The sequence below is a fragment of the Indicator indicator genome, chromosome 20 (assembly GCF_027791375.1).
Source record: "Indicator indicator isolate 239-I01 chromosome 20, UM_Iind_1.1, whole genome shotgun sequence".
Taxonomy (NCBI): Eukaryota; Metazoa; Chordata; class Aves; order Piciformes; family Indicatoridae; genus Indicator; species Indicator indicator.
In genome coordinates this window covers 1346341-1370314 of record NC_072029.1, presented here as the reverse complement: position 1 = coordinate 1370314, position 23974 = coordinate 1346341, and the positions used below count along the sequence as shown (strand labels likewise).

General features: G+C 52.5%; 1 protein-coding gene across 1 annotated transcript; it reads right to left on the bottom strand.

Moving 5' to 3' along the window:
- Positions 1–867: 867 nt before the first annotated feature.
- Positions 868–23899, bottom strand: KIF9 (kinesin family member 9). The gene is made up of 21 exons (XM_054389943.1): positions 23804–23899; positions 22706–22871; positions 22318–22424; positions 21078–21302; positions 20162–20245; positions 19954–20046; positions 19069–19216; positions 17891–17955; positions 15820–15897; positions 14723–14791; positions 13710–13814; positions 11604–11659; positions 9804–9894; positions 9364–9491; positions 7859–8041; positions 6988–7185; positions 6802–6812; positions 5360–5539; positions 3642–3757; positions 1995–2099; positions 868–975 (listed from the first exon to the last, which is right to left on the bottom strand). Exons 1-21 carry the CDS (start codon positions 23897–23899, stop codon positions 868–870), a joined length of 2412 nt encoding a protein of 803 aa, XP_054245918.1.
- Positions 23900–23974: the final 75 nt, after the last annotated feature.

The following is a 23974-nucleotide window of genomic DNA, read 5'->3' as shown; positions in this document are numbered from 1 at the left end:
CAAGATCCTTCCCACCTCTGGACACCAACACCTCTGAGATTCCTGGCACCTAGGGATCATGGGCATCCCAGGATCAGTCCCAGGTTACTGGCAACCTGGGACAACCCCATAATCTCCTCCAGGATCACACACAGGACAATCCTGGGATCACCACCCCAGGGCAGTGCCTGTCCCCAGGCCCAGGTGCCATTTCAGAGAGAGATGCCACAAAAGCCCTAAAATCTGCCCTAAACCCTGCCCTAAAATCTCCTCCTCTCCTTCAGGAGTTATTTTATTTTGCCTTGACCTTCCCAAACCCCAGGAGATCTCCCCAGGTGAGATGGTGCTGGAGCACTCCAGGACACCCAAGCAGTTTTGGAGTGCTTGGATGGGAGCCTCAAAACCACCTTTGCCACATTCCAAATTGGCCTTTCTTCCCTTTTTTTTTTCCTGGTGCAGATTTGGGACCCTGGTGTGGGAAGCAGTGGCTCAGGGGCTTGCAGGGATGGGGTGGGTGGCACTCAGGAGCACCCAGGTGGACACTTCTCTAGGTGACCCTCCCTTGGCAGGGGGGTCAGACTCGATGATCTCCAGAGGTCCCTTCCAGCCCCTACTATTCTGTGGCACTTCTCCATCTTGTCCAGATCCCTCTGGATGGGTCTCATCCCTCAAAGATGCCAGAGTTGTTCAGGAGAACAGCTGTTGCCCTTTGCACTCCTTGGCTCACTTTGGGTCCACACAGCAGCTCGGACAACCACCATCTGTCACTCCAGCCACACAAATGCTGGGTTCTTTTGTTTCTCCTACAGTTTATTTTTGATGAATCTATGGTGGACATGACCAGGAGGCACTTCCTGAGTGCTGGGTTCCATGCTGAGTCCCAATCTTCTACACAGCGTGCAGGAAGGAGAGGGCTTTGCTCTTCCCAGCAGCTGTGATGAGCCCACGTCTCTGCCGCATCTGCTTGAAGGCCAAGGTGGTCCTGGTGTAGATGTGCTGGCAACAGGGAACCAAAAAGAAGTGTGAACCTCAGCTTGGTTTCAGAGCATAATTCCCACCTGGAAAAGGCTTTTTCCTGAAAAAAAAAAAAAAAACCCAAAAACAAAAAACCCACCTTCGAAAGTGGTGCTGGGAGAAGCTGCCCCAAAGCAGCCCCATCACTGGTGGTGGATCAGAGAAGCAGAGAAACAGGAAGGTTGGAAAAGACTTTTAAGATCAGGGAGTCCAACCCTTAACCCAGCACTGCCAGGGCACCACTAAACCATCAGCACCACATCTCCACAGCTTGCAAATCTCTTCAGGGATGGGGACTCCACCACTGCCCTGGGCAGCCTGGGATAGGTTTTCACAACCCGCAAGGGAAAGAAATTGTTCCTCATCTCCAACCTACGCCTCCCCTGAGGCAACCTGAGTTTGTCTCCTCTTGTCCTGTCACTTGTTCCCTGGGAGAAGAGACCAACCCCTACCCGGCTCCAACCTCCTTTCAGGAAGCTGTAGAGAGCCAGAAGGTTTCCCCTCCCCTCAGCCTTTTTTTTTTTCTCCAGGATCAACAACTTCAGGTCCCCAGGACCCCAGCAGGCTCCAAAGAGGGTCCAAGAGGCTGTGGGAGATTCTCCTCCTGAGCACTGGAAGCCTGATTTGGAGATGTTTTCCTTAATGGTCAGTGATGTAGCTGAGCAGCCCTGTCCCTCATAAACCCTTGACCTTTCCAAAGTCCTGCTAAGCTGAGGGCCTTGGTGGTATCTTATGGTAAGCCCTTGCCAGGAGGGATCTAGAAGTAAGAAGCACTGAGCTTGGTTTTTAGCAGAAGACCAGCACAGGATGGAGCCTTTCCATCAAAGAACATCTGAAAGAGCTCAGTTCTTTTACAGAACCAAACCAGTATCATTCAAAAGGCCACAGCCAGAATGGAAGAGCTCTGGAAGTGTCCTACAGCCCAGCCAGCTGTGGGGTGCAGATCCCACTCCCAAGGTGCATCAGCAGAGCTAAGTGGAACGGGGTCCAGCCAAGATTACCTTCTGATCTGTCTTCATCTTTGCCTTGTAGAAGGAGAGTGAAGCTGGCCAGGCTGGCAGCATGGTCTCCTGCAGCCTCTCAAACTTGTTCTGCTCATCTTCCTCCTGTCAGCAGAAAGACAGAGCTCACTTCATGTGGGAACACACACCTGGAGATGTGGAGGCCATGGAATCATGGAGCTGGTTTGGTTGGACAGACCTATAAGATGACCCAGTCCAACCATTCTCTAACTCTACCAAGGCTGGTGCTAAACCACATCCCTCAGCACCACATCTCTGCCTCTTTTGAAACACCTCCAGGGATGGGATTTCAACCACCTCTGGGCAGCCTGGGCCAGTGCTTCAGAACCCTTTCAGGGAAGAAGTTTCTTCTAATGTCCAACCTAAACCTCTCCTGGGAAAACTTGAGGCTGTTTCCTCTGCTCCTGTCACTTGTTCCTTGGGAGAAGAGACCAACCCCCACCTGGCTCCAACCCCCTTTCAGGGAGCTGGAGAGCACCAGCTGGTCTCCCCTCAACCTCCTTTTCTCCAGGCTGAACTCCCCCAAAACCTCAGAAGCAAGAGATCCTCCTTCCCACACCTTAGGTGAGCAGATTTAGGCACATCTTTTGGGCAAAATCTACCTGGAAGAGCAAAGGCCCAAAGGGAGCTCTCTCAGCTACCTTCTGATGGCATTCCTCTGCCTCTAACTACCCACAGGACTCCCTTGCACTGCAAGATAATCTCACAGCATGAAGATCTGAGCTTCAGCATGGTCCTCCCTGAGCCCCCCTAGTTGGTATCCATGCCTACACCTCTCCCAGGAAGTATCTGGAAGGTGTGAGTGCACTGAAGAGGAAGATGGGGTGGATGAAGCACAATTTTTTGAGACACCAGCTTGTGTAGAAGGTTTTCATGGCAACTCTGGTGTCCTGCATGGATGTGTCCCTGTGTGACTTCTGAGTGACCCTGCCTTAGCATGGGAGTTGCACTTGATGATCTCCAGAGGTCCCTTCCAGCCCCTGCTATTCTGTGATTCTGTCATTTGAGGACAGCTCTAAGAGATTCTTAGTCACCTTCTGGAAGAGGATCCTGAGTAGCCTGGAGAAGGTGACAGTGAAGTTCTGGTGGGACAAAAGGCAAGAGGCCAAAACAAGCCAAGAGGTAAAAGGTGCATAGCCTGGAGAAATGGGTTGGAACATGAGATGAGCCAATGTGGAGCAGGAGAAATGGCTCTGGGTAGGAAACAAACCTCCAGAGAAGCATGAGGTGGTTGCCTCCCAGACCAGTATGGGCCTGTGACACTGCCACTGACACTGCCCAGTAACAGGAACCCTCCAGCACTGAGCATCCTTACCAGGGATGCTCTTTGTCCTCCAGCTCAAGATCTCTGCCTCTAACACCAAGAGAGCTCCAAAGCATTGCTCAAAGGCCTGTAGGGGCATAACTGGTGTGATGAGAGCAGATCCAGGGCTGGGAGCCAGGCATGGAGGTTCTGTGAGGGCACTGGCTGGGGAACTCAGGGTGCTCCAAGTGATGGATTTCCTCTTTGCTGCAGAAGGGGCAGAGCTCTCATCTCCTCCTCCTCCATGGGCTTTGTGGTGCCCTCAGCACCATACCACCTGCAGCAGCAGAGGGCAGGAGGCAGAGCTGCCCAAGACAACTCACCAGGCACATGACTCTGTTGATGGGAATCATTCCAGGTCTAATGTGGCCACCAGGCTTCAGAGCTTCCTGCACATCCTTGGGGATCAGGAAGGACTCACTGTACCAGATCTCAAACTCTGCAGAGCAAAGCAGGGTCCAATGAACAGATTGTGATGGTCCAAGAGACATGGGAGCATTGCTTCTGGCCACCAGCCTGTGGATCAGGAGGGACCTTGGTGCTCCTCAGATGGGACCTCAGTGCTCTTGAACTCTGAGAAAGGACCTCAGAAGTCCTCAGAAACCATCATGGAGTGGTTTGGGTGGGAAGGACCTTTAGAGCTTATCCAGACCAACCTCCCCTGCAGCCAGCAGGGACAGCTGCAACCAGAGCAGGTTGCTCAGAGCCACAACCAACCTGAGCTGCAATGGTGCCAGGGATGGGGCAGCTCCCAGCTCTCTGGGCAACCTGGGACAGGCTCTCAGCACCCTCAGTGTCAAACATTTCTTCCTTCTCTCCAGTCTGAATCTCTTTCAGTTCAAACCATCAGCCCCTGTCCTGTTACAGCAGGCCCTGCTCAAAAGTCTGGCCCCAGCTTTCTGCTCAGCCCTTGAAGCACTGAAGGCCACCAGAAGGTCTCCCTGGAGCCTTCTCTTCTCCAGGCTGACCAAGCCCAACTCTCAGCCTGACCTCACAGCAGAGGGCTTCCAGCCCTGCCAGCACTGCTGTGGCCTCCTCTGGCCCTGCTTCAACAGGTCCCTGTCTGTGCTGAGGACTCCAGAGCTGCCCCAGCCCTGCAGGGAGGGTCTCAGCAGGGCTGCTCTCCAGCCCTTCATCCCCAGCCTGGACTGATACCAGGAGCTGCCCCAACCCATGTGCAGGACCTTGGCCTTGGCCTTACTGAACCTCATGAGTTTCAGGCAGTCCCAACTCTCCAGATTGTCCTCTCCATGCTCTGGAGTTTCAGACTTAAGGAAGTCAGCCAAAGGCCAGGACACTGCCAGCTGTGCTGGGGCAGGCTCCTGCCTGTCCTTGCTGCCGGGGAGGTGGCTGGGACGTGGTCGGGTGGCCCTGGGGACAGTGTCCTGCATATGTGAGAGGTGGCTGGCCAGGAGATGGCACTGCTCCTGCATCCTCCAGCCGCCCGAGCTTGGAGCTATTCACGCTGAGTGGGCAGCAGCTCTGGGGGTCAGGTTTCAGTTCCCAATCTGAAACAGAACAGCCGCTTTCCATCCCATAATAGCCATCGAGAGCACACAGCAGGTGTGTGAGGCACATCTCATCGAGTAAGAGAGGCTACAGCCCCTGGAGAAAGTCCCAGAGGGATCCCAGGGATGGAGCTGCTCTGTAGTGGGAGTCCAGCACCCTCACCCCAAAGAACTTTCTCCTCCTGTTCAGATGGAACCTCCTGGGTTCCAGTTTGTGCCCCTTGCCCCTTGTCCTGTCCCTGGGCACCACTGCCAAGAGCCTGGCCCTAGCCTCTTGCCCCCCATGGTCCCTTTAGCTCTTGCTGAGCATTGAGAAGATCTCTTCTCCTCTTGCCCAGGCTGAACAGCCCCAGGTGCCTCAGCTGCTCCTCCCCAGACCTACTTCTCCTTCACCAACTCCCTTGCCCTTCTCTGGCCACGCTCCAGCACCTCAGTGTCTGCCACATGTCTGTGCAGTTCTTCAGTGCTGAGCAGCTCTCCAGCCCCTCAGCTCTACTGGAGGCCCCTCAGAAGCTGTGGTGATGAGGCAGTACCTGAGGTGAGTTTGTTCCTGCACTGGTCCACCAGGTGCTGGCAGTACTGGATTTCTGCCTGCAGGTCCTTCAGCTCAGCATAACCAGACTTGTACTCTTCCTTCAGATCTTTCAGCTTCATGATGAGTAAATACTCCTCCTCATCAATTATGGTCTGTCCTTCCTCATCAACATACTCTCCTGGAGGGCAGGAAAGGGAAATGAAGGTTTCTCATGAGGGTGGAGAAGGAGAAGGAACAGTCATTAGACCTGGAAGCACACAGCAGCTACCCAGCCACACTGAGGTTAACCACACAGCTGCCACTGCCTCAGCCACACTCTCTGCAAACATGGTTGGAGAGGTGTGGGGCAGCAGTGAACTGCTGACCCTGCTGAGATGTCACAGCTGGGACAAGTCTGGATGAAAAGGAGGGACTAGGCTCTGCAGAAGGACACCCAGGGGACAGCCCACTGGAGGGCTTTTATGGTTCCTGCTGAAACACTCTGCCATGGTAAGACGTTGTGAGACAAAGGACTGGGCAGCCCTCTGGGGACAGCTCAGCCAAGTGCCCTGTGATAGCCATCACTTGTTCTTCAGGGGGTTTCCCTCCAGTCACTTGAGTTGTGTGTTTCCAGCATCCACAATAAAGCACCAGTGGGTAGATGTCACCATGAAGAGCAGAGGCCCAAAAGAAATCACAGGGTCAGAGAATGGCAGAGGTTCAGGGGCTCTCTGGAGCTCCTCCAGTCCAACCCCTGCTAAAGCAGGGCACCCACAGCAGCTTACCCAGGGGGGTTTGGAATCTCTCCACACAAGGAGACTCCACAACCTCTCTGGGCAGCCTGGGACAGGCCTCCAGCACCCTCACACCACAGAAGTTTCTCTTCTTGTTCAGGCAGAGCCTCCTGGGTTCTTGTCAGTTTGTGCCCACTGCCCCTTGTCCTGTCCCTGGGCACCACTGAGCAGAGTCTGGCCCCAGCCTCTTGCCCCCCATGCTCCCTTTAGCTCTTGCTGAGCATTGCTCAGCTCCCCTCTGGGGCTGCTCTCCTCCAGGCTCTCAGCCCCAGGGCTCTCAGCCTTTGCTCCTCACAGAGCTGCTCCAGGCCCCTCAACAGCTTCCCAGCCTCCACTGGACTCTCTCCAGCAGTTCCCTGTCTCTCTTGAACTCGTCCCAGTCCTCCAGATGTGGCCTCACCAGGGCAGAGCAGAGGCAGGGTAGAACCTATCTCAACCTGCTGCCCACACTCTTCTCCATGCCCCCCAGGAGACCATTTGCCTTCTTGACCAAAAGGGCACATTGCTGGCTCATGGGCAACTTGTCATCCACCAGCACCCTCAGGTCTTCTCCACAGAGCTCTTTTCCAGCAGGTCAACCCCTCCCAGAGGTCCCTTCCCACCCCCAGCATGCTGGGATTCAGGGGCTCCTGCAGTGTGACCTGCACTTGCCAGGGTCAGCAGTCACCCTGGCTGCAGCTCATCTCACTAGCATGAAGCAGAAGTCAGTGAGAGGACTCAGGTGACCAGACACTGCCAGCAGCAGTGGTATTGTGGTGGCCTCAGCACCAGATCTGCCTTGAAACCAGCAGCTGCCCTCTTCTGTCAGGTGCTTGCTGCTCAGCCCCCTCACAGCACCTTACCCTCCAGCCACCGCAGCTGCTGCTGTGCCTCCAGAGCCTTCTGCACCCCTTCCATCTCCCTCCTGATGGAGTTGATCCTCTGCACCATGGCTCTGCTCCTCTTCCTCCTGGCCAGCAGGATGCTTTTGTTCTCCTTGAAGATCCTGCTGATCTCACTCCCATCCTCCTCCTTAAACAGCTCAAATGCCACAGGCCTGGCTGGGGGGGAGCTGTGATGGAAAACAGACACAGACAGACATGGGGAGGCTGAGGCAGGGCACCACCAAACCATGGCCCTCAGCACCACGTCTCCATGGTTTTGAGGCTCCTTCAGGGATGGGGACTCCACCACTGCCCTGGGCAGCCTGGGCCAGGCCTTCACAACCCTTTCCATAGAGAAATTGTTCCTCATGTCCAACCTACACCTCCCCTGGGACAACCTGAGGCTCTTTCCTCTTGTCCTGTCACTTGTTCCTTGGGAGAAGAGACCAACCCCATCTGGCTCCAACCCTCTTCCAGGTTCTGCAGCTGTCTTCAAGGCAGAAGACATCTCCTTGTGTTGTGATAGTATCTAGAAACTTGCTACTGAGGAGGCAGCTGCTGGCCTTTGCAGCAGGAGGAGGATTTTCAGGGCCTTGCTCTCAAGATACCTCAATTGGGGAAACTAATCTTGAAGGCCACTGATGTTCCAAACCCACCTCATGTCCAGTCTAATCCTCCCCTTGGGCAACAGGAGGCCATTTCCCCTGGTAGTGCTGGGTTAACAGTTGTCTTGATGATCTTATGGAGTCCCCCAAGCAAAAGGATGCCATGAGTCTGTTCTGGAGCAGGCAGGTGAGGGGAACACAAGGTGTCACCCACCCTCTGGCAAACAGGACAAAGTCCCTTAGAGGGCAAGCTTACCTGGGCCTCTGGAGATCATCCCCAGAGGCTGCCTTGGGGAGCTCTGCACCAGTATCTGCTGCATTCTGATCCTTTGCTCCCTCTTTCTCATCCAGATCCTTGGTGGAAATTACCACCTGACCTTTTGTTGGTGAAAACCCATCCAGATCTTTGGCAGAAGGAGAGCTCCTGATTCCTTCCTTCCTGACAGGGGTGAGGGAAGATGAACCAGAGCCATTAATTTCTTCCTAATTGGGAATTGGAATCAAATCCTCCTGCAGGTGCCAGCTCTGCTGATTTAAAAACTAACAATCTGCTGTGGCAGTGAAATATCTACTGCAAGGAGCAATGACAACCTTGTTCCTTCCTAGAGTAGAGGAAGTTCCTTGGAGGTGTTGAAGGCCAGGCTGATGAGGCCTTGAGCAACCTGGTGTAGTGGGAGGTGTCCCTGCCCAAAGCAGGGGGGTTGGAACTGGATGATCTTGAAGGTCCCTTCCAAGCCATTCTCTGACTCCTCGTGTTCCAAAACCACAGAGCACAGCCCAGGCTCAACTAGCTCTCATGAGAAGGATCTCAGGGGTACTGTCCCCCCTCAGCTGGACTGAGGCACACCTGCAGACAGGATAATCCTCCTTCAGAGGAACTGAATCCCCTAGGATCTGATCTAACCCCACATGTAAATCCTGTTCTCCCTCAGCTCACCGCCACAACCAGCAACCTCATCTGCAGGGCATAGTGGGACTTCAAAGGGGTCCAGAAAAGTGCTTGCCAAAGGAGTCCCCTGGGTGATCCTAAAGCCTTGGTGGTTCCCCTCCCCTCTGTCACAAAGACTTTGGGGAAATGTCAGGGAAGAGCCAAGCAGAGTTTTGGTCACCAAAATAGTTTTAGAAGCTGCCAGCACCCAGACCTCACTCACTTCTGTTCCTCATTGCAAAAAATGTCTTCCTTTTACATCATCTGAATCAGAGAATCATGGAAGGGTTTGGGTGGGAAGGGACCTTTAAAGCTCATCCAGTGCAAGCCCCTGCAGCCAGCAGGGACAGCTGCAACCAGAGCAGGTTGCTCAGAGCCACAAACAACCTGAGCTGGGATGGTGCCAGGGATGGGGCAGCTCCCAGCTCTCTGGGCAACCTGGGACAGGATCTCACCACCCTCAGGGTACAAAAATTTCTTCCTTCTCTCCAGCCTGAATCTCCCTCTCTCAGTTCAAACCAACCCCCCTTGTCCTGTCACAACAAGCCTTGATCAAAAGTCTGGCCCCAGCTTTCTGCTCAGCCCTTGAAGCACTGAAGGCCACCAGAAGGTCTCCCTGGAGCCTTCTCTTCTCCAGGCTGACCAAGCCCAACTCTCAGCCTGGCCTCCCAGCAGAGGGCTTCCAGCCCTGCCAGCATTGCTGTGGCCTCCTCTGGCCCTGCTCCAACAGGTCCCTGTCTGTGCTGAGGACTCCAGAGCTGCCCCAATACTGACCAAAGAGGAGCAGCAAAAGAATCAGAGAAAAGGGAGAGCTGCCTGGCTGCTCAACTCACTTGGGCTCTTTGGACCTCCTGGATTTCTTCTTCCCATGATGTCTGGATGCAAAGAGAGCACTTGCAGTCCCAAAAGCCTGTTCCTGCTCTTCCTTCACCAAACAGTCATCCCCATCAACCACACCTGCCTGCAAACAGGAAGACATAAAACATGGAGCAGGCAGCATTAGATCTGTACCTCTCTACTACAAAGATACACAGCAGCTAGTTCCCCCTGCTGTCCCATCTGGTCTGGAAAGCACTTGAGAGAGAAAATACTTCACACATGAAAATAAACTGAGTCCAGGTCAGAGTCCACAGCTGGACTTAAGGCTTCCATGGTACACACTGACTTTGCATTCCATGGGGGAAAGAGGTGAGAATTGGAAGCCTTTCTCATTTGCAAGATGGCTTCATGATTCCAAGATGGATTCTGGCCAGGCCCAAGCAGCAGTCCTTACCTTCTGAAGAGCAGTCAGGGCAGCCAAGTCATTTCTGTCCACCAGGATGTACTTGCTTCGAAATCTGGCCTCCAGTTCATCCTCCTGTTGCCTAGGGCAGAAAAGAGCCTCTCAGCCTTGTGCTCCTCCACCATCCCCATGTTCAGACTGTGACAGCTGCCTAAAGCAGGCTTCCAAAGGAAACCATCTTCTGCCTGCAATCTATTCCCAAACTCTCCACCTTGCTCATTCTATTCTGCCCCACAGCCACTTAAACCTTCATCCACTCTCCTCTTCCTCTCTTTTCCTGTGGTGTCCCTTTAGGCCTCTCAGATATGGAAGCTTTTTGAAGGTTATTTTCAACCTTTGAAGGTTCCAGGTCAAACATGACCTCTGTTCAGCTCCACCACCTTGCAGCCTTACTGAACCTCATGAGCTTCTCCCTCAGCTCACCTCTCCAGCATGTGCAGGTCCCTCTGGATGCCATCCAGTCCTTCAGAGCTATCAACCACACCATCACCTTGGTGTTGTCTGCAGACTTGTGGAGGGTGCCCCAATCTTGCTGTCAGTATCATTGCTGAAGATATTGAACAGCAGTGGTCCCAATACAGAGCCTTGAGGAACACCACTTGTCACCCATCTCCATCTGGACATTGAGCTGTTGAGCACAGCTCTTTGGATGCCATCATCCAAACAATTCCTTATCCACTGCAGAGTCCACTCAGCAAATCCATCTCTCTCCAGTTTAGAGAGAAGGATCTTTCTTTACAGTGAGGGTAGTGAGGCACTGGGACAGGTTTCCCCCTCCCTGGAGTTGTTCAAGGCCAGGTTGGGTGAGGCCATGAGCAACCTGACCTAGTGGAAGGTGTCCCTGCCCATGGCAAAGGGGTTTGAAATGGGTGAGCTTCCAGATCGCTTCCAATCCAGACCATTCTATGGCCCTATGAATCTGTGGGGCTGTATCCAAGGCTTTAACCTGGTGATTTGCAAACTGAGTGGTTTTACTGTGAAACCTGTTTGGGTGCCTGATGGCCCAGTCTGATGACACAGCACAGATATTTGTGCCCACAAAAGTTTCTCCAGGTCAGGGAGAATTTGTGACATCTCCATGTCACTGCCTAGCCAGACCTCTGCTGCAGAGGTTGGTGGGGCAGGGAGCAGGTAGGTTGCCTCTGATTCTTCTTTGTTCTCTTCTGTCTCATGACATGGAAGCTGCTTGTCATCATTTTTAGGATTTGTTTTCCAGCTTCTCATTCAGCTTCTCCCCTTTGGCCCAAACCCCAACTTCCATCATCCACTGTAAACCTTTCCAAGTGGCCAGTTCCATGCTTTCTCCTATCCCACACCACACATGGGAGAATATCTCACTGGAAATAGCCACAGAGACCTTTGACCCTGCTCCTTTGAACTGCGTTGTGACCTCCCTCTGCTGTCACCTGTAGAACCCACATAAACCTGATGTCTTCCAGACATCCTACAGGGTTTGGTTTTCCTTGTACTGCGGAGATAAGCTCCATGACCAGGGATTCTGGACAGTTTATGCTCAGTGATGATGCAAGGAGTGAAGTTTAACATCAAGACCCCTTGAACACAATTTAGGAGCACTGGAAGGTTAGAGGCAACCATCTTCCTGTGCAAAGGGCCAGCAGAATTGGTCCAGAGTTGTGTTTTCAGCTCCGGGTTGTTCCTTGTACTTCCTAATGACTCCATGGTGAGTGTGACAGGGCCTGGTGGAGTTTCTAAACCTTACTGGGAGATGCATCAGCCTTGGAAATAGAACCATAGGATGGTTTGGCTTGGCATGGGATGAAGATCTCCTACCTTAGAATCAGTTTGAACTGCTTAAACACCTCCTGGACTTGCCTGATGTTCAGCACCTGAGGAAGAGATGTGTACAGTGAAGCTTCAAATACCTACTGACCTTCTAGACTGCCCTTGGACTGACCTTATCTGGTTTTCATAGAACCATAAAAAGGTTTGGGTGGGAAGGGACCTTTCAAGCTCATCCATTCCAAGCCCTTGCAGCCAGCAGGGACATCTGCAACCAGAGCAGGCTGCTCACAGCCCCAAACAACCTGAGCTGCAATGGTGCCAGGGATGGGGCAGCTCCCAGCTCTCTGGGCAACCTGGGACAAGGTCTCAACAGCCTCATGGTATAAATATCTCTTCCTTCTCTCCAGTCTGAATCTTCCTCTTTCATCCATCAGCCCTTGTCCTGTCACAGCAGGCCCTGATCAAAAGTCTGCCCCCAGCTTTCTGAAGCCCTTGAAGCACTGAAGGCCACCAGAAGGTCTCCCTGGAGCCTTCTCTTCTCCAGGCTGACCAAGCCCAACTCTCAGCCTGGCCTCCCAGCAGAGGGCTTCCAGCCCTGCCAGCATTGCTGTGACCTCCTCTGGCCCTGCTCCAACAGGTCCCTGTCTGTGCTGAGGACTCCAGAGCTGCCCCAGCACTGCAGGGAGGATCTCAGCAGAGCACAGCAGAGGGGCAGAATCCCCTCCCTGCCCCTGCTGCCCACACTGCTGGGGATCAGCCCAGGACAGGCTGGAGCTGGGCTGGCACCCCCAAGTCCTCCACAGGGCTGCTCTCCAGTCCGTCTCCAGCCTGGGTCTGTGCTGCCCAAGGTTGCCTGAGCACTCAACTTCTCTTATCCATGATACCAAAGCAGTGGTGTTGAGCTCTGCTGCTGCCTCTGTTCTGGAGCTGCTGAGCAGAGGTGTGGACAGCCAGGGGCTGGACAATGTGCAGGAATCTGCACTCAGCTCACCCATGTTCCAAGAGAGTGGACCAAGGGATGAAATGTTCTCAACCCTCTCTCTAAGAGACTCTTCAGCGGCACAGAGGAGTGGAAATCCTTTAGTCCTCTACCTTCCTTGCTCCACACCCACCCACATCACCTTTTGCAGGCCAGGTAAAACACCTTGATCTAATAAACCCTTATTGTACTCCACTCCTGCCTGCTGGAGGGAGAAAACAGAGTCTTGGAGACAGGACAAGGACTGGAAGCACAACAGGCAGTGTCTCAAATATTTCCTTTCATGTTTCCTTATCTCCCAGTTTGGAAAACATGCTGCAATGTTGTCACAGCAGCTTCTCTCCACAGCCACACAAGACTTGACAGTAGCTCTGAGTGTGCCTTGAAAATTTCCATTTTCCTACATTTTTGCTCCCTTTTCTCTTTGCCCCCACAGGAATATCTAAATATGGAGAAGCAACTCCCTGCCTGGAGAGGGACTTTTTGGAATGCTGACTAGTGACAGGACAGGGGGGAAAAGGCTTTAAGCTGAGGGAGAGCTGGGTTAGACTGGATCTCAGGAAGAAGTTCTTCAGTAGGAAGGTGGTGGGACTCTGATACAGGCTGCCCAGAATGGTTGTGGCTGCCTCCTCCCTGGGGGTGTCCAAGGCCAGGTTGGATGAGGCCTTGAGCAACCTGGGATAGTTGAGAGGTGTCCCTGCCCATGGCAGCAGGGTGGAGTAGATGAGCTCTGAGGTCCCTTCCAACCTGAACCATTCAGAGATTCTATGACTTTGGTTGCTTCTTTTCACAAGCATTTGTGCAGTTTCAAGTTGAGAAAGCCTCCCCTGCTGAAGCTGCCTCTGGTGACAGGTTGGACATAACTTGGCAGCACACCTCACAGCTACTGAGTGGAAAGAACAAGATTTAACATTTAATCTTTACAGAAGTCTCAAACAAATCAATTTAAAAGGGTTCAGGACTGAGGAAGAGTCTCCCCAAGCTTCCAAAAAAACCACATTTGGAAGGAAAAGAAGGAGACAGCCCTTAACAAGCAACAAAGGGATTAAAGTACAATGCTGTACAGCTTTGGGGGTTAAAGACAGGCTCTCCAAAAGGCAGTCTGGATGCTTCTGTCTTGGTGTAACAAGAGGTGGAATCAGTATTTAAGTCCTTCTCCACTAGAAAAAACTTACATCAATTTCATCAATGGCTCCTTCAAGGTACTGATGGACCTGGGACTTGATCTCTGCTATCTGGCTGTCAGTCAGAGGGTCATAACTCACCAAAAAACGGTTTGCCTGATAAAAAAACCAAACAACAAGTGAACAACTGACTGTCAGTGATAAACAAAACTCTTAGTGAGTGCTGGGCTGCTAACACCTGACCCTGCTCTGTGAGGGACCCTCGTGGTTCATTTCTGACTGGGATTTATCATCCCAGTCTGCAGGAAATGGGGTGTGGGGGTGGTTGAAAGCAAGGAATTCCCCTTCAGGTCTCAACTGAACAAGAGGAGGGCTTCAAAAGCCTTCTAGAAACATCGACAGTGGCTGGGGATTGAAACTACAACCCAGGGATGGGGTCTTCACAGCTTTGTTTCTGGAAGCAGTGGAGAAATTGTGAGCTCCCCAGTTCAAGGGAACTGCTGGAAAGAGTGCAGTGGAGGCTGGGAAGCTGCTGAGGGGCCTGGAGCAGCTCTGTGAGGAGCAAAGGCTGAGAGCCCTGGGGCTGAGAGCCTGGAGGAGAGCAGCCCAGAGGGGAGCTGAGCAATGCTCAGCAACAGCTAAAGGGAGCATGGGGGGCAAGAGGCTGGGGCCAGACTCTTGTCAGAGATGCCCAGTGCCAGGATAAGGGGCAGTGGGCACAAACTGGAGCACAGGGGGTTCCATTTGAAGACAAGGAGGAACCTCTTTGGTGTGAGGGTGCTGGAGGCCTGTCCCAGGCTGCCCAGAGAGGTTGTGGAGTCTCCTTGTGTGGAGAGATTCCAAACCCCCCCTGGGCATTGTGCTCCTGGGCAAGCTGCTGTGGGTGCCCTGCTGGAGCAGGGGTTGGACTGGATGATCTCCAGAGGTCCCTTCCAACCCCTCCCATGCTGGGATTCTCCAACACAAACACACTGGACACTGAGCTCACTGATCCCACTGCAAACCCAAGCTCATGTCACAGCCTTAACTAGGTCCAGTCTAAGACACCACAGCCTGTCCCTTACCAAGCAGTCCTGTATTGCCAGCTCCTGCTTCAGCAGGGTGATCTCCTTCTCCAAAGCCCTCACTGTCTCCTAGCAGGAAAACAAAAGGGAGAGTAAATGATAAAATGTTGCAGAATTGCTGGGGAGCAGCACTACAGTGGCTGCTGGAGAACATCCTGGCTGTGTACCAGCTCCCCTGGGCTTTCAACCACTGTACTCTTGGGTCTGGAGAGCATTTGGCCTTTGACCAGCTCCAGCAGGACAGCTTCTGGTGTGTCCTGTGAGTGCAGCCTGCAGAACAAGCCTCCAAAGAAGGGCCACCTGGTTGTTAATTTGATGCTTTCCTGCTCTGGTACTTAGGAGCCATCAAGTTCTGGATTATGAGAAAGTGTCTGGAAAGCAAAGAAGTCTGAAGGTCTCCACTCTGAGCCTTCCAGAGTTTTCAGAGAGGAGGGAGTCTCCTGGGGGGTGTTTGGATTGCTCCACAACATGGAGCATCTTCAAGGACTCCCTGTTTGCAAAGTGCCTGCAGAAAGGGATGGGCACACAAATCTCCTTGGGATGCACTGAGCTGCTCTGAAAGGGGCTGAGAGCTGCTCTTTGAGTGGGGGGCAAGAGGCTGGGGCCTGACTTGTCAGTGGTGCCCAGGGCAAGGGGCAAGAGGCACAAACTGCAACCCAGGAGGTTCCATCTGAACAGGAGGAGAAACTTCTTTGGTGTGAGGGTGCTGGAGGCCTGTCCCAGGCTGCCCAGAGAGGTTGTGGAGTCTCCTTGTGTGGAGAGATTCCAAAGCCACCCATCGTGGAGCAGCCCACAATGTAATGTCTCTTGTCAGGGCAATTCCAGACTCCTGTTCATGCAGCTGAAGGAATCACCACCTGCCAGGGCAGATGTGACCATCAGGTGCCTGCACCCTCCAGCACTTTGAAGGTGAGCAATGAAATACCAATGAAAAAGGTTGGCTATGAATCCATTTTGTCAGATACCCAAATTCAACAGGGGTCACCTTGGGGAATCATCAAACCAATGAACTGCCCTTTGCTTTTTAAATACCGATGGTCTGAAGTACCAGTGAGCCTGAGGCAAACCTGCCCTCTGCCACTCCCTCCTCCACATACCTCCTGGTCACAGACCTCATTGATGACTGGCTCTGTCCTGATCCATTTCATTCTGGCAGCAAAACGAAGAGAAGACAACTGAAAAACAGAGGTTTGAGGGAGTGAAGGAGGCACTGGTGAGGATGGTATGCCCAGAACCTACCCAAGCAGATCCCAGAACAGAGAAACACAAAAGCTGATCAACTCCAGGGAGCAGTATAGGATTTCTCATTCCAAGAGCACAACTTCCAGCCCTCACTGGTTCCTGTGTGATGAGGCAGCTCCAGATGATGTCTTTGTCCTCTCAACAGCTCTTTGTGTGCCACCTCAGAAACACTCCCAGTTCTCAGCACAAAATAACACAGCCTCAGCACTCCAAATCACACAGAATCCCAGGGTGGTGGGGCTGGAAGGGACCTCTGGAGATCATCCAGCCCAAACCCCCTGCTGAAGCAGGGGCACCCACAGTAGCTTGCCCAGGATCATAATGTCCTGGTGGGATTGGAGCAAGGCCCTGAAAATCCTCCTCCTGCTGCAAAGGCCAGCAGCTGCCTCCTCAGTAGCAAGTTTCTAGATACTATCACAACACAAGGAGATGTCTTCTGCCTTGAAGACAGCTGCAGAACCTGGAAGAGGGTTGGAGCCAGATGGGGTTGGTCTCTTCTCCCAAGGAACAAGTGACAGGACAAGAGGAAAGAGCCTCAGGTTATCCCAGGGGAGGTGTAGGTTGGACATGAGGAACAATTTCTTTATGGAAAGGGTTGTGAAGGCCTGGCCCAGGCTGCCCAGGGCAGTGGTGGAGTCCCCATCCCTGAAGGAGCCTCAAAACCATGGAGACGTGGTGCTGAGGGCCATAGATGTTAGGAAGAAATTGTTCCCCATGAGGGTGGTGAGAGACTGGCACAGGTTGCCCAGGGAGGTGGTGGAAGCCTCATCCCTGGAGGTTTTTGCAGCCAGGCTGGATGTGGCTGTGAGCAACCTGCTCTGGTGTGAGGCTGGCAGGGGGGTTGGACCTGGATGAGCCTTGAGGTCCCTTCCAGCCCTGACAATGCTGTGATTCTGTGGTTTGGTGGTGACCTGGCAGTGCTGGGTTAACAACTGGACTCCATGATCTTAAAGGTCTCTTCCAACCCAAACCATTCCATGGGTCTATCACAGGTGATTGTGTTCACATTTTTTCTGGCAACTACAAACTTTCTTGGCAAAGTTAATGGCAAACCTTTCTGGCTGAGTTAATCCAGGTCACACAAATTTCACCAAATTCACTAATTCACAGCCTAAAAAACCTTTCAGGAGGTTACTCCTGGTTCCTGAGCTGCCACAAAGCCAGCTCAGCCCTGATGTGAGCTGGAGCAATTCCATCAACCCCTTCATGTGATGGATCAATCAAACACTTTCCTGGAGTTGAAGCAAAAATGATCTTTAACATTATCCAGGGTTAATCAGGTTAAAAGCGGATAATCAGAAAGCTGGGGACAGACTTTTGAGCAGGGCCTGCTGGGACAGGACAAGGGCTGATGGTTTGAACTGAGAGAGGAAGATGCAGACTGGAGAGAAGGAAGAGATTTTTGTACCATGAGGGTGGTGAGAGCCTGTCCCTGGTTGCCCAGAGAGCTGGGAGCTGCCCCATCCCTGGCACCATCGCAGCTCAGGTTGTTTGTGGCTCTGAGCAACCTGCTCTGGTTGCAGATGTCTCTGCTGGCTGCAGGGGGTTGGACTGGGTGACGTTGAGAGGTCCCTTCCCACCCAAAGCAGTCCATGGCTCTCTGATTCTGTGCTTGTAGCTGCTCATATTCAGTTTCAGGCTCTCCTTTTCCCCAGGCCATTCATTTGTTTGCATCACAGAACCACATAATCAAAGACCTTTAATATCACTGAGCCCAGCCACAAAGCAGACTGGTGAGAGCAATCTGTTCTCCAAGCCTCTGAGGCAGGACTCAAGTCTTATCCAGTGTTGGTGATGAATTAAGCAGGATGTTTCTCTGGGAATCCTGCCACAACCCTCCAGAAACTCATCTTTAAACTGAGCTGTGGCCAATTCCAACAGCAGGAAGAAGAAGATTTGAATTCTGCAGTAATCAGCTCAACTTACAGTCTCCTCCACATGTGCAGCTTCCCCACAGATATTTGTCACCAGCACAGTATTGGAGTTTCCTCCTGGGGAAAAAAAAAAAAAAAGCAAAGGAATAAAACAAGGAACATAATTTGGAGCTGGTTTTGTTGTTGTTGTTTCCTTTTCTGGAATGTTTATGTTGTGTGTGTGCTGACTAAGATAAAGAAAAAGAAGCAGCAAGGGAGATGGTTTGTAACCATCCCTCTGAAGTTCTGAGGGGTAGAGGGTTGGTGACAGCAGCTGGAGACGAGCCAGGGGGTGCCCAGGTGGCCAGGAAGGCCACCAGCAGCCTGGCCTGGATCAGCAGTGGTGTGGCCAGCAGGAGCAGGGCAGGGATTGTGTCCCTGGGCACTGGTGAGGCCACAGCTTGAATCCTGGGGTCAGTTCTGAGCCACTCACTCCAAGAAGGACATTGAGGAGCTGGAGCAGGTCCAGAGAAGGGCAATGAAGCTGGGGAAGGGTCTGGAGAACAGGGCTGGGGAGGAGCAGCTGAGGGACCTGGGGGTGTTTAGTGTGGAGAAGAGAAGGCTGAGGAGAGACCTTCTGGCTCTCTGCAACTCCCTGAAAGGAGACTGGAGCCAGGTGGGGGTTGGGCTCTTCTCCCAAGGAACAAGTGACAGGAAAAGAGGAAATGGCCTCAAGCTGCCCCAGGGGAGGTTTGGGTTAGACATAAGGAACAATTTGAGGGTTGTCAAGGCCTGTCCCAGGCTGCCCAGGGCAGTGGTGCAGTCCCTACCCCTGGAGGGGTTTCAAAGCTCTGGAGCTGTGGTGCTGAGGGCCATGGTTTGGTGGTGACCTGGCAGTGCTGGGTCCATGGTTGGACCTCATGAACTAAAAGACCTTTTCCAGCCCAAACCATTCTGTGATTCTCTGAGTCTGTGATTCTAAGGCTCTGTGAATCTCTGCTGGCAGGGTCAGTGTCAGCCTTGTGTGGTGTCTCCTGCTCCTGCTGGTTTTATTCCCTGAGGAAAACAGTTGGACTTGATGATCTCAGAGGTCTTTTCCAACCAATCCAATTCCATGGTTCCATGAAAAGCAGCCAGCCTCTGAACCATGACGAGTTCCACGTGTTCCTGTGCGGTGGCCTCAGGAGCTGCCAGGCTCACTGAAGCTGGTCGCTAGGAGCTGTCCGGGGCTGGTTTGCAGCCGGCTCTTACCCAGCGAGTCCTTCAGCACGTGGGTGAGCTTGCTCTGCCGGAAGGGGACGTGCTCCCTCCTGGGATCAGCCAGGGCAATGACAATTTGCTCCAGGAACGACAGGGACTTGTTGATGTAGGCAGCTTCCTTCAGAACTTGGCCTTCAGACTGGAATGAGAACCGAAGAGCAAAGCTTCCCCCGTGCCCATTTCTGGCCATGCCACTGGGCAGAGAGCACATTACAGAGCACACAGCCAAGAGGGAGCTCATCCAGCCCCAATGCATTCATGACCTGGAGCTTGCTTCAGGTTGAAAACAACTTTCTAGACTCCTCAGCTCTACAGGACCTCTGGCTCTCCTTCCCAAAGGGTAAATCATGGATTGGACTTGGTAGAGTAGAGTTAATGCTTGGACTCCATGATCTTGAAGGTCTTTGCCAACCTAAATGTTTCTATGATTCTATGATTTGTCCCAGGGTCGATACAGTTTCTACTCCTGATGTCACACAGGACCTGAGGAGCTTTCAGGTGTTGAACCTGGATGCTCTAAGAGCTTCAACAGTTTGCCTCCTGTGGCCAGAAATGGAGGATTTGCACTGTCCCTCCTGGAATGCAGGTGAAAATCAAGGGATCCTCTGACAAATTCTAGACTCAAACTAACAAATGGAGCCTGGCCCAGGCTGGAAGGCAGCTGGAGGATGAGAGTGACACAAATGTGGGCTTAGAAACCACACACAGCAGCTGCACACAGCTGAAGCACCCTCTGCTCTGCTCATGTGGCTTACAATTAGTCACAGCTTCTCCTGCTTCTCACAGGCTGAGGTTTGGGTTGGGGAAACCCCAGCACTTCACCTCCCCCCTGCTGATTACTGAAGCCTTCCAAGAAATGGTTCTTCTGTTACTCACTCCTGTCTTGCTCAGCCTCTCTGAGCCTGCCAGATCAATCAGGTTGATTTTGGAGTGGATGCATTTGACACCTGAGGACAGCCTGAAACGAGACTGGGGGAGAAAAGAGCAGACACTGTTGAGCAGACACAACTGAAACTGAGGGAAAAGCAGATGTGGAAAGATCCTCAGCCATTTGAGGCTCAGGAGAAACTGCTGGAGCTCTCACCTCAATGTAAATAGTGAAGATGCAATGAGATCTGGAGGAGTTCTTGTTCAGAGTGTGCTCTGCCATCACCCTGTTGGTCTCACCCTGCAAATGAAGTCAAAGAGGGTGAGAAAAAAAAAGTCTTCTGTGGTAGAGTGAAGGGAAATTGGAGAGTCCCAGAGTGAAATATCAGCAGCTCCAACCTCCCACTCCAGAGCCTGGCAGGGATCACTGGGTGAGAGCAGGAGGCAGGGCAGGACCTGGCTATGTTTCATGGAAATCAGAATCATTTTTGGTCGGAAAAGACATTAAAAATCAAGTCCAACCATTCTCTAACTTTACCAAGGCTGAGGTAAAACCATGGCCCTCAGCACCACATCTCTGCCTCTTTGAAACACCTCCAGGGATGGGGATTCAACCACCTCCCTGGGCAGCCTGTTCTAATCTTTGAGACTTCTTTCTGTGAAGAAGTTTCTTCTAATATCCAAACTGAACCTCCCCTGGTGCAACCTGAGGCTATTTCCTCTGGTCCTGTCACTTGTTCCTAGGAAGAAGAGACCAACCCCACCTGGCTCCAGCCTCCTTTCAGGGAGTTGCAGAGAGCCAGAAGGTCTCCTCTCAGCCTCCTTTCCTCCAGGCTCAACATCCCCAGGTCCCTCAGTTGCTCCTCACCAGCCCTGTGCTCCAGATCCTCCCCCAGTTTTGTTGCCCTTCTCTGTACCACTCCAGCCCCTCCGTGTCCTTCTTGGAGTGAGGGGCCCAAAACTGATCCCAGGATTCCCCCAGGGAGATGACCCCTGCCCTGGTCCTTGTTCTCTAGACCTTCCACCACCCTCTGGACCTACTCTGGACCTCAATAACATGGCCACCAACCTCCTACTTTACAGCCAAGCCTATAAATATATGCAGATGAAGTACACAACTCCTTTTTTCTTGCCTCAAAGAGAAGATTGAGAGCATCTTCCTCATGGCTGACTGAGTGTATGGACAAACCCTTGACATAAACCCCCTGTGGGCAATCCACCACAGCCATGGGCACCTCGCCGCTCCCTCCGCTGCCCACGCCGGACAGGAGGTCAACCAAGGTCTCGTTGTAGATTTCCAGGTAGGATATTCTGACAGTGACACAGTCATCAAGGGAATGGGCAGTGGCTTTGAAGATCTACACAAAGACAAAGAGTTTGTCAGTGGTGCCATAAGTTCAGGAACAGAGTTCTTACCTATTTCTGCCTTTCCAGAGAAGAAATTTCTACCTTCCTGAGCAGCTCTAAGTGCGTTTTTGTGTGTGTGGCTGGTTCTCTGGGTGCCTGACAGGTTCAACCAGCTTCAAAGTGATTCCACACAATGTTAGTTTTGCAAACAACACTTTTGGAGGCCTGCTGACATTTTGGGAACCAGCAAGTCACTTATGCAAGTCAGGAGAATGAGACAGGAACAAGATCTGCACAAACTGGAACCCTTCTGAACAGGAGGAGAAAGTTCTTTGGTGTGAGGGTGCTGGAGGCCTGTCCCAGGCTGCCCAGAGAGGTTGTGGAGTCTCCTTGTGTGGAGAGATTCCAAACCCCCCTGGGCACTGTGCTCCTGGGCAAGCCCTGCTTGAGCAGGGGTTTGGTCCGGGTGATCTCCAGAGGTCCCTTCCAACCCAAACCATGCTGGAATTCTGGGATAAGTTTTAGAGGCTTCTTTATTTCCTTAATGAGCATCACTTAGGCAAACTGAAGGGAAAAAGATCTCTTCCCTCTCTCACTTCAAACCATCAGCCCTTGTCCTGTCACAGCAGGCCCTGATCAAAAGTCTGCCCCCAGCTTTCTGATGGTCCCCTTGAAGCACTGAAGGCCACCAGAAGGTCCCCATGGAGTCTACTCTTCTCCAGGCTGCCCAAGCCCAACTCTCTCAGCCTGGCCTCCCAGCAGAGGGCTTCCAGCCCTGCCAGCATTGCTGTGGCCTCCTCTGGCCCTGCTCCAACAGGTCCCTGTCTGTGCTGAGGACTCCAGAGCTGCCCCAGCACTGCAGGGAGGGTCTCAGCATATCACAGCAGAGGGGCAGAATCCCCTCCCTGCCCCTGCTGCCCACACTGCTGGGGATCAGTCCAGGACAGGGCTGGGGCTGGGCTGGCAGTGCTCAGTGCTGGCTCCTCTCCAGCTTCTCACCCCCAGCCACCACCCCGTCCCCAGGACCTGCTGCAGAGCTCGGGGGATGATCCCTCGGTGCTGGTACTCAGCTGCTGCTCCTGTCATAGTGTAGGTTTTACCAGCCCCAGTCTGCCCATAGCATATGATGGTGCCTGGAAAGATTGCAAAAGCAAAAGGTGAAAGTCAAAGAGGGAACCTTTGCAGTTCTCAGAGGGGACATCAGGAGGATCCCTCCCTTAGATAAAATTCGTAGAATCACAGAATGGGTTGGGTTGGAAGGGACCTTCAAGATCATTCAGTTCCAATCCCCCTGCCATGGGCAGGGACACCTCCCACCAGCCCAGGTTGCTCAAGGCCTCATCCAGCCTGGCCTTCAACACCTCCAGGGAGGTGGCAGACTCCCATTTCTCAAAATAACTCAGCACCAACTTACCATTGTAACCCAGTAAAGCTTCAGACACCAGGTTCTTAGCCACAGCCTGGTAAGTCAGCTCCTGGGAGGTGTTGTGGAGGACACCATCCAGGCGGAAGGACCAATCAGTCTGCCTGTTGTTCACAGGTCCCTTCTTGGTATCTCTTCTGATGTAAATGTCTATAGTCTGGAAGCCAAAAAGAGAAGCAGATAACTTCAGTAGCCATCAAGGCCTTCAGCTGAAATATAAATGCCCACTGAAAACCTGGAGGTGAGTGAAAATGGAGCACAAGTAATGGAATTCACTGGCCCTGATTTTTTGTTTGTTTTCTGGTAATAGATATCCTAAAAGAGGGGAATGTGGCCAAGCTCAGGTTTAGCTGTCAGTGGTGGGTCTCATTATGTGTCCCAGGGGAATTATTAATTAAGCAACAGAGAGTGAAGGAAGGAACTTACATAAGGGGGAATAGAAATAGTGTTCCACAGGGAGACCTTTCAGAATCATTAAGTGGTTTGGGTTGGAAGAGACCTTTGAGATCATTGAGTCCAACTGTTAACCCAGCACTGCCAGGGCACCACCAAACCATGGCCCTCAGCACCACATCTCCATGACCTGGAAACTCCTCCAAGGATGGGGACTCCACCACTGCCTCACCCATCCAGCCAACCTAGGCCAGATCCCTCTGCAGACCGCTCTGAACCTCCAGCAGAGCAACCCTTCCACCCAACTTGGTGTCATCTGCAAAATGACTTAGCAGAACCTTTGTCCAGATCATGGATGAAGAGATTAAAGAGAACTGGCTGATCCCTGAAGAACACCACTTTGGAACACTTTCTGGGGTGAAGTTGTGGTTTCCCCTGCAAATTCCTCAGGGATCAGTCAGTTCCAGGCCTTTTGAGGATTTTCTCTGCTGTCTGTACCACAGAAAGTCTCATTCAGTCTCTGACACAAAGCCACAAGTTTGTGCCAGCACAGAGAGCAGTACAAAGGCACATGTGGATCAACAGGCACCCAAAAGTGATGTGTGGCCTTAAGGAATAGGAGAACTCTCCATTTCTGTGGGGAAAACATTCCTCCAGTTCCCAACCTTTCACACTTGCTATGTCTTTTCCCTCTACCTTGTTGTCTGGCCCAAACTTGATCATATCTTCAGCAAAATCAGCTGTTGGCTTGACTCGCACAAAGGTACGGATTCTCTTTTCTTCTGCATCCATCCTAACTAGAGAAGGAGAAAAATGGATAAATCAGCCACCTTGTGCTCCCCAAAAGGCAATGGAATGGTTTTTGAC

What these genes read in the sequence shown, in the direction of transcription:
- KIF9 (XM_054389943.1), bottom strand. Translation starts at nt 23,899, where the DNA reads ATGGATGCAGAAGAAAAGAGAATCCGTACCTTTGTGCGAGTCAAGCCA. An exon ending in TCTTCACTATTTACATTGAG is followed by an intron (nt 20,047 to 20,161) that starts GTGAGAGCTCCA and finishes TTTCTCCCCCAG; the next exon opens with TCTCGTTTCAGGCTGTCCTC. An exon ending in CCCTGACTGCTCTTCAGAAG is followed by an intron (nt 9,492 to 9,803) that starts GTAAGGACTGCT and finishes TCCTGTTTGCAG; the next exon opens with GCAGGTGTGGTTGATGGGGA.